General features: G+C 34.8%; 1 protein-coding gene across 4 annotated transcripts in view; it reads right to left on the bottom strand.

Annotated features, from left to right (window-relative positions):
- RFX3 (regulatory factor X3) overlaps nucleotides 1-15,413 on the bottom strand; it is a 105,567-nt gene that overhangs the window by 22,570 nt on the left and 67,584 nt on the right. For 3 of the 4 annotated variants that reach the window (XM_053932589.1, XM_053932590.1, XM_053932591.1), the window contains 2 exons: nucleotides 13,264-13,522; nucleotides 1,284-1,358 (listed from right to left, as the gene is read on the bottom strand). In XM_053932589.1, the coding sequence (XP_053788564.1) occupies nucleotides 1,284-1,358; nucleotides 13,264-13,522 (334 nt within the window). The remainder of the gene's footprint in view (nucleotides 1-1,283; nucleotides 1,359-13,263; nucleotides 13,523-15,413) is intronic. The other variant, XM_053932592.1, reaches the window with a different exon arrangement.

The raw sequence follows: 15,413 nt of genomic DNA, 5'->3' as shown, positions 1-15,413 counted from the left end.
ATTTTGATATTATCAGTCCAATAATATATATTATTATTTAAATAATAATTTTGATGTCACCTTATCTTCAAAATAATTATTTTGGAAGCACATAAGGTGGAATCTAAATGTCTTTCTGTACATAATTTCCTGTAACTTTTTGTAATACAGTTTTCCTCTTTAAATTTTAAGTTTAAGAAAAAACAGTTTGCCTAAATTCTCCACAAAACATTTTTAATTTTAATTTCAACAAAAACAGACCCCTACAGGAGAAAAAAATCCAAATCCAAACCCAAACCTTCTAAAGTATACATTTTTAATTTTATTTACAAAGGATAATCTCTACTATCATATTCTACATTCAGAGTGCAAACTAAATTTCAATTTCTTCCATAAAGCAATAATGGTATTTGAATTTATATAATAAGTAAAGCTGAGAAGGAAAAAAAAAGTAATATGAATACAAACCAATCAACATGGCAAAAATACAAAATTCAAAACCATAGGTAACAACAGAAAAAAAAATTCAGAAATTCTAACAACTTACAAAGTAATAATATTATTTATATAATAAGTTTAAAATTAATTTGTTCTTTTTCCTTTATTTTAAAGTTATATATAATGAACTTATCACTATATTTGGAAATGATGTTTTCTGCAAATATCTTTTAGCTTTGCCTATGAAAAGTTCTTAACTTACTGTAAGACTTGCAGGATAAGAACAAAGTAAAAGGCAGATGAATAAGACATTTCTTAATTTCTTCAAATTAAGGCACTGCTTTCAATTTTTACCAGGTCATCAGAAGGATCCTTAGGATTCTTAAATAAGACATTTCAAAATAAACTCTCTAGTCAGAATAAATGAAGAAACGCCTAAGAATAACCTAAATATATTATTTAGGTGCGCTGTTTGTTTCTTCTCTTCCTCTTCACATGCCACAAAATTAGTATATGGTACAGTTCTTATGATGTAGACAATTGTATTTAAAATACCAAAATCCAGCTAATTTAGAATTAATTGAACCTTAGCTTGACATTTACACTGTAACCCGCAAAACAGTCAAATGTGTTAACTCATCCTAACACAGGTGTACAGCATAGGAAACAGGTAACACTCTGCAATATACCATAAAGACATTTAATCTGACAAAATAAAGCCATGGGAGGTGTAGTAGAAGATTACAAGCAACTAAGATGGGAAGATTAAGAGCAAAAAGTAATAATAAAATAAAACAAACATTTAGAGGCAGGCTAAGCATGCAGAACAAGCAAGAGAGAGTGTATGTGAAGAAGAGACAACTTACATGGCTGTTGAGAAGAGAGCTTCTGTGAGTGGACAGACCATCAGACTTTTGCAGTGTCTCAATCGCCATTTCAATCTGATAATAGATGTCATTAAAAAAAGGACTCAAGATGGGATAGTAAAAAAGCCTGATCAGAGAAGTTTTGACAGATTCCTTACAGATCAACAGAAATGCCTGTTTTATTCCTGGCTAGGGCATATATTTTATTAAAAGGCCTCTTTCTAGTGTCTCAGTGAACACAAGACTCCTCAATGAGATCAGAAAGTCTTTGCACATATCCAATTTTGCTTGCACATATACTGCAGGATCACAGCCTCAAGGTTCATTTTATCTTCCAAGCTGCTCAGAATGAGCTCAAAGAAGTAGAATTACTGGTGAGCTGCATTGAAATAAAAATAACCCAGACTGAACAAAAACATAATCACTAAAGTAAAAAATAAATAAATAAAAAAAAAAAAAAATTAAAAAAAAAAAATCCCTAAACGATTTTCTGGAAGGCCTCCATATGTTTTCCTTTCAATTATACCAGGAAGAAACATGCAGAGCTTGCAATAAGAATTGAATTAGAAACAAAACTTTAACTATCTGAAATCACAGAATCAAATCCCAAACCAAAATAATTCAATAGGCTTTACACCATTAGCTTTGCTGGGACAGGACATCAACCCTTACTCCTGCCCGCACCCTTTGAAGATCCCCAGCTGTCAAAGTAAATGGAAAGTCAGGAGTTACACAGACTGTAGGATCCAGCCTTTGGAAAAGCAGATTTGTTCACAAGAATTTTGCTTTTAAAAAGGAAAAGAAAACACAGTATAACTAAAATACAAAGTATATTTTTTTCAAATGCAAATGTATGGTTACTCTCATGTCCATTTTCTTTCTTTTCCTTTTAAGTAACAATGGATATTTTTATTTTGATTGGTTTGGCAACAACATTCAAGAAAAAAATCTGGGGGGCCAGAAGAGCAAAAACCAACAATGAAAATGACAGAGACAATGGAATGCACAGTAAGAAAAGGCACACAATTATTAGCTACAATAAATGGCCAAAATGAAAGCAATGGAATCACCACTTAAACTTTTTAAAAAAATACTTATAATGATTTCTGTAAACATTTTTAATGAGCCCTCTCTATCGTACTTCAAATACCATAGTACTAATTATCATTTTAGTGACATAATTTATCAATACTGCCTGAATTTACTCTCTGTATAGTAGAAATGGAAAACTACTATAGCGGATATCTGTATTTACCTGTAAAAATAGTTTCTCCTTTTTTTCCAGGTCAATTGACAAGTATTTTAATATATTAGCTGTGAGGAGTTATTTCTTTTAATTGTGTAACATTAGCTTTGCAAATTTTTAAGAAAGTACATTATTAAATAAATACAATTACTATGTAAGAAAACATTCCTGCTTGGCAATAATGTTCTTTCTTTTAACAGTCTGATTTCTTCATTGACTTGCTTCAGTGGAAAATACCATGAGGTCAAAGTATTCAATCACACAGGAAAGACTGAATTTTAAAAGCATGCTTCAAGAAAAAAACTACAAGCTCAAAAGATCATCATACTGTCAGATTACTATATATTGTAGCCAGAGAGTTACCCTTCCTAAAAAAATACTACAATCAAACAATTGAGAGTGTACAGACATTTAAATCCTAAATCTGAATGTTAGGTCACATGTACCACAGTGCTTGATCCACAGCAGTACTGTACACCAGGGTTATACTACCTGCTGCTCATTCCCACTGCTGCCCTACTCTCATTCTGTTGCTGCAACTTGTGGTCTTCTTTGTTTAGAGAACCAATCTGCAAAAAAATTGGTATCTCTAGTAATTTCACTTGAAAAGAGGCATTATAGATGACACTGACTCCTCAATGCCATATTGATTCCACAGCTTTTGGGGGTAACTGTTGGGCTTTTCATCATTTGGGAGATTTTTGTTGCTGGAGTTTCTATTAGTAGATGTCATGTGCATGGCCACTGAAGGCAAAGAATCTGTGTTCACTTTTAGTGCATCACATAAGGCAAGCAACACTGGTTACCCCTAAAACATGTTAATTACTTTTCCAAGCTCAGAAATGGGATCTATATTTAAAATGAGTCTCCATATATTCTACTAGGACAAGCTTAAAGAGAAATTATTTTCACTACTAATTATTTTGTTCACCAGTTTTAGATGATATTTTGATAAAAGGAACTTTCTCCTTTATCTGATAGATGTCTCTACAATCCCAGAAATCCTCGTTGCATATAGATTGTAAAATTACTTCTTTAACTATTGTTTAGCATAAAATATAATTGATTTGAATACAGATTTCTTAGACACTAAGTGATTCACTTGCCCTTTCTAAAAACTTATGTCTGCTACTTGTTTTACTCTACTGGTGCCCTACAGGGCTCAGTTCTAGGGCAAGTTCTGTTCATTTTTAACCATGATCTGGATACAGGAGTTGAATGCATCATTAGTTAAGTTTGCTGGTGTTATCAAACTGGGAGGTGCTGTTGACTCTCCTGAGTGACAAAAGCCCTTGCAGAGAGAGGGATCTGTATAGAGTGAAGCACTGGGCAATCATCAGTGACATGAAAATGACAAGTCAAAATGCCAGATTCTGCACCTGGGATAGAGAAATGCCAGACACAAGTCTAAACTGGGAGAGGGGCAGCTCTGGGGTTGCAGAGAGGGCTCTGGGGGTGCTGGTTGGCAGCAGGCTCTGTGGCAGCCAGCAGTGTGCCCTGGCAGCCAGGAGGGCAGCAAACCCCATCCTGAGTGCAGCAAACCCCATCCTGAGTGCAGCAAACCCAAAGTGACTGCAGCAAACCCATCCTGGCTGCAGCAAACCCATAGTGAGTGCAGCAAACCCATATTGAGTGCAGCAAACCCACAGGGAGTGCAGCAAACCCACAGGGAGTGCAGCAAACCCATCCTGAGTGCAGCAAACCCAAAGTGACTGCAGCAAACCCCATCCTGAGTGCAGCAAACCCCATCCTGAGTGCAGCAAACCCAAAGTGACTGCAGCAAACCCATCCTGGCTGCAGCAAACCCATAGTGAGTGCAGCAAACCCATATTGAGTGCAGCAAACCCACAGGGAGTGCAGCAAACCCATCCTGAGTGCAGCAAACCCAAAGTGACTGCAGCAACCTCGGCACTCTAAAGAGGTGACCATCCCACTGTGTCCAGTGTTAGGGCAGGGCCTCCCCTCGAGTGCTGGGTGCAGCTCTGGGCTCCACCATTTCAGAACCATGGGAAGGTCCTCAAAGGTGTCTGGAGGACAAGACAGGTGGTGGAAGGACTGGACACCATGGCCTGTGAGGAGCTGCTAAGGGCTTTGGGCTTGTCTAGTTTGGAGTAAAGGAGGCTGAGGGGCAACCTCCTTGTTCTCTACAGCTTCCTGAGGAGGGGAAGTGGAGAGGGAGGTGCTGATCTCTTCTCCCTGGGATCCAGTGACAGGATGAGTGGGAATGGTTCAAAGCTGGGCCAGGGAGGTTCAGACTTGCCATTAGGAAGCATTTCTTTATAGAGAGGGTGGTCAAGCCTGATGATGCCCTGAGCCTATCACTGTGTAAGAGGCATTTGGACACAGCCCTTAAGAGCCTGCTTTACCTTTGGGTTGGCCCTGAAGTGAAGCAGTTGGGCTAAATTATTCTTGTAGGTCGCCCACAGTTGAAATATTTTATTTTCTTCTACTCTGTTATTCCAAGGGTTTGGGTTTTCAGGAGGCTCTGTGTAACACCAATGTACAGGAAATAGAAGCCATCTGAGTAAAAAGTTCTGTAAGTGACAGATCTGTTCCTAAATGAAGGATCTATTCCTTCAAGCTTTTAGGTTCTAAGCTCTGGTCAGGGACTTTTATTTAGGCTGTAGAAAAACTGTACATTATGTCTCTATTCAAATAGCACTTAAACACAAACACAGAATAACTACACAGGTAATACAGTGCATATTATTATGATATTTTGTGTAAAGATGAAAGTAATTTTAACATTTAAAATTATATTCTGTGTAAATACAAAAGGAAACTGATACCCTTCAATTTTTAACAGTAAGCTGTGAGAGATTCAAGGCACAACTTCCTACATATTTATCTGATATATTAAATAAGAAGAATTTCACTTATTTGAATATGTGATCAGTCATACATTCCCCCTTTTTTGTCTTAATAAGACTAAAAACATTTATTTAAAAGTTCTGATAACTGACATGTACACTATCACTCCCACTGCAATTCCAACTAAACTATGTTAAATGTTACACTACATGTAGGAACACTAATCAGTTTGTACAGTTACAAACATAGGCAGTCACTAAATTAAGAGCATTATAGATGAGAAAATGATTGTGAATTTCTTCTATTTACTTTGTTAGTGAGCTAAAACACTGCCTTATACTCTGATACAGTCATTAAGGAATAAGGATATTCTCCTGGGGTTAAAAACTTAAGATGTTTGATCCCAGTATGTGCATCTATAATGTAATCCTTACATGATCTACTGATTTGGAAGTTATTGACTGTTTTTGCTAGGTTATGTCTCAGTATTCATGAACATGTTACTAGATAAACAAATTACACATAATAATCTAAGATGCATATAGCACAGACATTGCAAACACCTATCCCAAACCCACTTTGCAAAAAACTCCCTTCCCCTTAGGAAGAAGAAAGAAATAATGCTTTTCCATATGATTCAACTAACAATTTCCATGATCAACTAACAATTTAACAATTAGTACAAAATGTTTATTGTAAGTTGCTCTGAGGAGTTCAAAAAAAAGCGAACAATGTGCAGAAATTGAAGTCCTGAGGTTTAGTGAATAATCTGGGTAGCCTACAGTTGTTTTTTTTTTGTTTGCATCTGTTTGCATTTGCAAATCACTCTCCACCAGCAGCAGGGCAGGCAGGTGGTATCTTAGTTTTCAATATATTGTCACAACATGTTGAAAAAAGATTGCTACTGTCTCTTTTTCCACAGGCACCTCTCATTCACAATGCCCTTTATCCACTTCCAAAGGTTCACCCTTTCAGGCTTTAAAGGAAGAGAAATTCTAAAGCAGCTATCATCACAATCCTCCATTATGAAGGAATTACTAATTCATCATATGTATACAAGAAAGACTGATTTGGTGGTACAGCTAGCTAAGTCCTGGGTACTTGTGGTAATTGTGCTACCTAAATAAGGCAGAAAGAATCTGAAAATACAGGATCAATGGACACAAGCCTTTTGAAAATGTGACAATTTCAGTCTTTTAGGATGCCACAAACATACATGGTTCATGTTGGCTTTCAGTGCTATTTCAGGACAGAGTATTCATGTATGCTATATTGTTTTCTAAAACCTATGCCAGAGGTTTGTTTGCAAGCTTGTCTGTGTTAGGCAGACATTTCATTTTCAAGCTTGCCCACAAGAAACAAGCTTGAAAATGAAATTATATTGACCACACGAGCAGAACTCCAACCTAGCCCGTACAGCTAGGAGACTTAAAAGATCTGCATTCCAGTCAACAGAAAAAACTGTAGCAACACCTGCAAACAGGTTCTGTGAAATTTTGTTCAAAATATTGAAATACTATGAAGACAAACAGAAAGATACTTCTTTAAGTCTGTAGAATGAAAGAAATGTAAATATGCAGAAAAAGAAGAAAAAAGAAAAATATGCAAAATTAGTGCAATATTTTACATAAAGTTGACCTTAAAAGAATGCTGATAAGCCTTTAAAACTAAGAAAAAGAAGGGCTTTTTTATTCCCAAAAACTCCCCTAATTAAATTATAAATATGGAAGTTTAATATACATAACAGATATGGGTCAAAACACCTGCTGCAAATGCACACTACCAGTAGTCTACAGGTACATAAGGCATGCATCCTGGCTAATGAATACAGCATGTTCTCTAGTAATTCTAAAAGAACATATGGAGTCGTTTGAGAGAAAAAGCACACCTCGCAGTCACAGACTGGAAAAATAAAAAATTCTTTGAGTTAAATCCAATTACCTTTTCCTTCCCAAATTTTCAAATGTAATGTTACTGCCCAAGTGCCAAGGGACCTTGACACAATTCAGGCGGGCTGATGCAAATCTCATGAAATTCAATAATGTCAAGTGAAAGGTCCTACATTTGGGTCATGGCAATCCCAGGCTACAGATTGGGTGGAGAAGTGATTGAAAGCAGCCCTGCAGAGAAAGATTTGGGGGTGATGGCTGAGGAAAACCTCAACAACAGCTGGTAATGTACATTCACAGCCCAGAAGGCCAAATGTGTCCTGGGCTGCATCCAAAGCAGCAGGGCCAGGGAGGGGATTCTGCCCCTCTGCTCTGCTGAGACCCCACCTGCAGTGCTACATCAGCTCTGGGGTCCCAGCACAGGAGGAACATGGACCTGTTGGAGCAAGTCCAGAGAAGGGCATGAGGTTGATAACAGGACTGGAGCACTTTTCTTATGAGGACAGACTGAGGAAGTTGGGTCTGTTCTGCCTGGAGAAGAGAAAGTTATGTAGAGACTTCACAGCAACTTCCAGGATCTGAAGGGGTCCTGCAGCAAAGGTGGAGACCCTTAATCAGGAACTGCAGTGATAGAACAAGGAGTAATGGGTACAAACCAAAAGGGGAGAAAGAAAGATTGGATATTAGGAAGAAATTCTTTACTGTGAGGGTGGTGAGACACTGGAATGGACTGCCAAGAGAAGATGTGGCTGCCCCACCCCAGCGGTGTTCAAGGCCAGGCTGGATAAGGTCTTGAGCAACCTTGTCTAGAGGGAGGTGTCCCTGTCCGTGGCAGACATTGGACTAGATGATTTTTAATGTCCCTTCCAACTCTTAACAATCTATGATTCTATGTTTATCTTCTTTGCTAGAAGTTGTCCAGCATAGGGCATCTTTACCATCTTTTCCCCAGATCATCCAGTTATTTGTATACCTAGTGTCTCTTATATACATCTTTAAACATATTCTAAACCTTTTTCTCTGTGGTCATTTTCTCCCCATTTGGAAAACAAACCAAAAAAATCCCATGTAAAAATCTGTCGTCAAGACTGTCATAAAGACTTTTAAAATATATACATTCCACCTAACACTGAAAAACACATGTAAATACATCAGAGTTATTCACACCAGAGAACCAAAACATAGAAACTAAAAAGAAAATTCAACTCAGATTACTATTAAAATCAAATTTGAAAACATTTATGGCATGACAGCCTTAGAAAGAGAGGGTGGCCATATTAGGACAAATGTGTATTTAATCAAAAACAAAGAAAATCTGTAGTCCTTTAGAAAGGTGATGCATCTATGCCATTGATAACCAGACTGTTTTGAGAACATCATCATGGCAAGTCTCCTGGCATCCAGTTTATTATGCATTTTCAAAAAAAAAAGAGTTAACACAAATTCTCCCCATGGACTGAAAGATACCTATTTTTGATATCTTATGATGAAAAAATTGTGTTTCTTAAAATCTTTTAAAATCAGAAACTGGAATACTACATTGGAATAAACCGAGTTTCCAACTACTCAGTTTTTGATAAAAAAAATACCAGAAATCAACATTAAATTGCCAAAATTTGTTGTATAATTGCTACAGGGCTTTTATGCAGAAAACACACTAAAAGCCAATGAGGCCAGCCTGTATCAGAGGAGAAGCAAAGAGCATAGACAGATGAAGCCAGAATCTAGTCGGGGTAGGTGTGGCTGACCTTAGTAGCAATCATTCTCCCTTTCCCCCCACATTCCTTGTCTTGAGAAGATCGCACAGTCTCAGTGCAAGACTTTACAGTGTAGCAGCAAGGTACTCAAAGGGACAGAGAAATACATAATTTATTTTGGTGACATTGCTACACTGAAACCTCTGGAAGAGAGGGGGAGAAGCCATGATGCTCCATAGTCTGAAGCAGAAGTCAAAGCAGGAGATTTATCAAGGCACAAAATCCACCTGATACCTTTTTTTCACAAAAGAAGTCACTATACTCAGTTGCAGAAATGATAAGTAAATATCTTGCCTGTATATGAAGTCAGACAAAATGATCAAATAATCCTTTTTGCATGAAAATCTGTGCATCTTTGATTTGATCAGAAATGTTTTATTTTATGTTAAAATGGATTTAGCTACATCAAAATTACCAGAAAAGTTAAGAAATGGAGGAGGAAAAAGCTCCTGTAGAGAGAAGGAAATTAATAAATAAAATCTCACCTCAAACTTAAATCCAAATTATAACCTTTATGCCCTTATGTAAGATTTGCTAGTTTTTCTGAAATAGTTATAATACTTCCACTAGAAGGATATGATATTATCAGGATATGGTATTTACATTGGGCCTTCTTACTTCTTGTTGTTTTCTCTCCAATAATTACAACATATTTTCAGCAGGTACCATCCTTCCTTTAAAGTTATTCCTTTACACGTTGTGTTTACTAGCAGAATTAATCGTTTGTGGTGATACATTATATACATATTAATCTTGGATTTTATTTTCATGCAGATTTAGATTTGCACTGAAATAGGATGAATCTCTGTAACAGCATGAGTGGAGACCTCCTATGGTTGGTGGTGACGGCTGAATGACAACTGTAAATTGAGTATCAGTCATAAAGCATGTTAGAAAACAAGACTAATAGATGGGAGGCTCTCACTGACTGATAAGCATAACAACACATATATTACTAGAAACTGTAAGAATTTTTTAACCTTGTGATATTACGAAATATGGTGATTAGATTTCCTTTTTTCATCACAACAACAATCTTTAGGTGTTTACATATGGGGGAAAAAATGGAAGGTGATTTATATTTCATTATTAACAGGGCAATCAATCTAATTTTTTGGAGAGTTCCTAAATGTTCCTTATTTAATGAGAGCTGCCAGTAAACCAAATGGATGACTCTTTCATACTGGTTTCAACATGCAAATTCATTTCAAATAGACATCCAGCTAGGCCAAATCAGTTCTTCTTCAATGCAGTCACATACGTTCTTGACCAATCCACAAACATACTCACATGAAAATGATATTTTTGTAAATCTGCTTATCTACTGAGCATCTTATATAGAAGTCCTTATAATCTGAATGCCTTTCTGGTTTTGTGAAAAAAGCTTTTTTAGCATGTAGAGAAAGTAGTTTAATAGGCCAGCAAGGGATATAATTGGAAGAAGCAGTGAAATCAATGGAAAAGAAAAAAGTAAAGAAAAAGCTAACAAATGTTATTCATGCATACCAACATAAACCTTTACTGTATATATGTTGGAATAGTTTTGAGAGAGCATAAATCTTGATATTTTGGCTATAAAAGCAGTGCTACTGCATGCTGTAGCTTAGTAAGTACAGCTTTCTTGTATTAATGTTTGACAGAAAATTAAAACAAATTAAATATTACAACAAAAATATTAGCTCTTTATTAAAATTCTGAAGCAGAACTCAGAATTACATTAAATCATAAAGAAAAAAGTGAAAATAAAATTAAGTTTAAAAGTCTTTTATTGAATTCTGCATAAAACAAATAGCTTACCTGCTTAAGAGTAAATTAGATTTTTAATTTAATTTATCTAAAAGACATTTAATAAAATTTACCTACTTTTTACATTTGACTTTTAACCTGAGCTCTTGTTTCTTTCTTTCTTTTAACTTAAGCTAGATGTATCAGAAAGAGTTAACATCATTCATACAATAATTTCCTTATTACATAATGTAATGATTTGATCAGTGAAGGTGATAAATGACAAAACAAGTGAAGTTATCAGCTGAAAAGAGTAAACAGAACTAGTACCTCTATGGCAAAATAAAGAGAACTTGTGATGATCACATATATTAAAAAATAAATTCTTATTAATTTCTATATCCTTTTTCTCTATATGAAAATTCTCCAAACTAATTAAAAACTGGGAAAAATTTTCTGCATATTATTCTAGCAAAACAGTCTGGATACAGGTTATTTTGATCACTCCAATATATCCTCTACACAAGAATGAAAAAAGTTATGATGGTAAAGATCAAATGAGGATCACAAGTGAAACAAGCTCTATCAAAGATACAATTCAATTAAAGTATTACATTGTTCTTTTCAATTCAGTTTAGTTATGCTCCCTAGTAAAATTAAAACAGACACGGTGCTTTCAAGTGAGCTTAAACTGAACCTTTAGTGTTTCAATTAATCCTTGTATGTTTCAGCTGAAACACACTTAGCTTAAAATTATTTTCTAAAATCATGTTATGTCCCACTTCCTTAGCAAGAAATGTACTTCTGATGTACTCTAATGTATCATTCTTAGAGAACTATATTATGCAGAAGAAATAACACCCTAAAAAACAGAGGAAATTATTTTAGTGCCAAGATGCAATTTAATTATTGTTGTTTAACTAGCAGTATTTTTCCCTATCTTAACAGTGGCTTGATACAGCAGTATAGAATTTATTTTGAGCAACTAAAACAGGCTATTTTACTGACACATAGAGAAAGAGAAAAATGCTGCTGAAGCCATGAACTTTATCTTTCATTCATTATTGGCAAATTCTACTTTTAATTTTCAAGAAGAAAATCAAACTGGTTTTTAATTTGCAAAATTAAAGGTGTGGAGTTCTGACATTCATATAATTCTAGGATTTTATACTTCAGAGTAACTCTACTACTCTTCATTTGTGTTTACTGGATACATTTAAGCCTCAATTGTTTTCACAGTCAGTTAAGCATCTGAAATCTGAAAGAGGAATGACACTTTTTTCAGAAACTCTGTTCTTCTATTAAGTCATGCAAAATACAGGCAAATGTTAATATACACTCTTTTTTATAACTCAAGTATAAAATTCTCTGTTGCTATGAAAGCTTCTATGTTGCTATGGAAGCTTCTACTATCCCACCACTATGTTCAGGTGGGATAGCTACACTATTCATGAATTATGACTCTTCACAATTTTTGTTTTCAAGAAATAATACTGCATGGGTTTTTTGGATAAAGTAATAATTTCTTGCATGGCACCAAAAATTGTATTTATCCATACCAATCATCTTAAGATTCAAATTGGAGAGAATTTTCACATCATCTAAATTATCCAAGGCTTTTACATTAGTTTCTAAAAATTAAGTCTCCTAACTTAATTGCCTTTTTGAATACTGATGAATCTGTATTATTACTGATGCTTTCTATATTTTTAAACTGCTGCTACCCTATGTTTCACAATTTTCTTTCCCATTACTTCCAAATCTCTACGTGCAGACAAGAATACTCAGAGGCATGAGGTAAAAGTACTCCTTAGGGCAGCAAAGGTAAGCGTAGTATAAACCATTTTCCTAACTGAAATATAGGCTGATTGGGTAAGATTTTAGGTAAAGTTCTCCATGCTCATGTTTATGTAACCACAATATTCTATACCATTGTTGTAACAGAATGCATCTTCCCATAGCACTGTCAGATATTCCCACAAGAGCTTTTAATCTGAACACAATTTAGAGATATACCACAGATAAGTAAGAATGAAGTGTTAAAACATAATAACTCACTAATAACTCAGTATTATGAACAATTGGAAATTTTTTTAAATAAGCTAGCAAAACTATATTAATATCAGGCAAACAAACTGATTAAATGCAGGGAAGTTACAGACACTGATCTATAACTTACATTATTTAACATTTACATCTAACAGTCACACTCAACAACACTGTATTTTTCTTACTTCAGAAAAAGTAATTTCAGAAAAAGTAATTTTGTAATTTCAGAAAAATTACAAAATGTTTAAATTTAACATATGAAATGTAATTATTCAAAAGCTATCAAGGGAAAGGTATGCCTTCATGATTAAGTTTTCACAGTATTGTTACTCCTGGATCTTATACATGTATAGTGCTTTTTTTACAAAAAGTACTATGTAGTCCTTATTCTGACAACATAATAGCACAATGCATTCTGTCACAAAAACTGTGTCAGTCTGCAAGAACCTCTGAGTGACTAAGAGACTAGTTTCAAAGGCTTTGCATCAGTCTGAAATACTTACTGTCGCTGGGGAGGCCCGCGTTGTGTGAGTCACTGTATGACCAGAATTTTCCATTGAATTGCCAATCAGATAGGTCCCTCCTGAGCTGCTAATGAGTTGTCCTCCTGTTACGCCCATCTGAATCCCTCCAGTGCCCACCATGCTATGAGACGAGACCACTGTTGTCACCTGTGCAGAACTTCCTTGAGTATCAAAATAATTTCCCCCAGTGTTTTGACTGTACATCTGGGTTTCTGTGTAAGGATAAGTTGCTGATCGGCTTCAAGAAAAGAAAATAAAAGAAAAGGAAAATACATTATTTGTATTTCATTTAACTGAGGGTAATGTTATAACTCTAGAAATTTATTTACAAAAACTAAAATCAAATCAAATAAGGTTGGCAAATAGTCCTTGTCTCCTCAGAGAATAACAGCTAATCAAGTCAAAGATTTAAATAACAAACTCAAGTGTCAATGGTAAGCCAAGTATTCACTGAACATTATAGAAAAACTGTCAGTCTTACACAAAGAGGAAGAGAGAAAGGAACAACAAAAATTGAAGGTAGGTACATATAGCTAATCTAATTATTAATATATTGCAAAGTAATCTACAAAGCTCCGCCTGCATCAACATTTTTTTTTAATTTGACAATAGAATTTCAATTTCAAGTCAGATGCTATCTTTTTTGCATAATGTATAGTTTGCAAAGTTACAAACAATTCATACAAATATCAGCTAACAGAGTCCAGTGTTCAAGAATCCTCTGTTGTCTATTGTTTTTAAATTCACTGAAGCTCTTTACTGAAGCTTGAAAATCTGAGTCTGCTGGTATTTTGGGAAATGCAGTTATATTTACAGGGCAAATTCAAAATTAGACATGAATTCATGTAATGATAAAAAACAGCTTTTAAGAAATAAAGCCAAACAGAACTACAAGTTGTAAAACCATCACAAATATTAGAGAAGTTAAAAGAATGCAACAGTAACATCTTAAAAATAATTATCAAGTATGAAACATTTACATGTCATTAAACATTTCACCCTGATAAACTACTCAGCTACTGAAACCTTCTATCATGTCTTTCATGTTCTTATTTACTTATTTTGAATCATTATTCTTCATGTGTTATAAGCTACTTATAATTTTTGAATCTGTATTTGTTCCCACAAACTAAATTTGATATTTAACTCTACGTATTTCAAAATTATGAAGCAAATATAATTAATTATTTCAAAGACTGGATCTTTGTATGTTGACAAGCATGATAACAAGTAAAAATCAGTCAGCTTACCCAACCATTTTCTTATTTAAGCATAAAATTCTGTAACATTTCTTGTAATCTACAGGCAATAACAATTTATACAGCACGTAACTAAACAAGTTTAAAAAAAACCACAACAACCAAACAACAAAACCCCAGACACTTTTGTACAGAAACAGAAGAGGTGGATGCAGCACCTATCAGTTTTATGCAATAAACTGATGATCAAGACACGTATGCAAAAACCTGAAGTCAGGCTTTTCTTCCCCTTTATGTATACAATATTTATTTTAAAATTAATATAGAGAAAAAGTCAAGGCAAGTTACTGTTGTTTTTTTTTTAATTATGAAAACTTATGTAACATTACTTAATTAGTAAACAACAGACCCAGAAATTATAAATTCTTCTTTACCTTCAGAAAAGCATTACGTCTAAATAATTGAGAACACAATAGTACCCCACCAACAACCAAAGTCAGAACTTTTGCTCTGATAACTATGGATACAACAATTTCTCCTTTCCCCTGCCAAGACTGCCAGAACCTCCAAACTTAAGTTTCAAAATCTGAAATGTTTCATAAACCTCAACCTCATACTACCTTATTCCCTCTTACCTCTCTTTAAGCTACTTAAACACTTTCCATTTTATTTTGAATATTTCAAAAGCCTCAAGATCAGCTGCAAAAAACCTTGAAGCTAATCCAAAAGAAATTAATTGAAGTCTGCTGAAAACAAAGCAAAATAGTTCTTTTAGGGACTAATGGTCAAACAGACATTTAATCTATTAAGCTTTTTTTTTGAAAGTTAAAATCAGTTATCTTTGCATTGCAATAACCTATGTATATATTGAGGTACTGTGCAGGTTCTGGTTAATCCGTTCTCTCAAGCCAAGGTATCATGGTGATACCT

This window comes from Vidua chalybeata, chromosome Z (assembly GCF_026979565.1).
Source record: "Vidua chalybeata isolate OUT-0048 chromosome Z, bVidCha1 merged haplotype, whole genome shotgun sequence".
NCBI lineage: Eukaryota > Metazoa > Chordata > Aves > Passeriformes > Viduidae > Vidua > Vidua chalybeata.
Note: the sequence above shows the minus strand (reverse complement) of the source record. Positions and strands in the feature narration are given on the sequence as shown.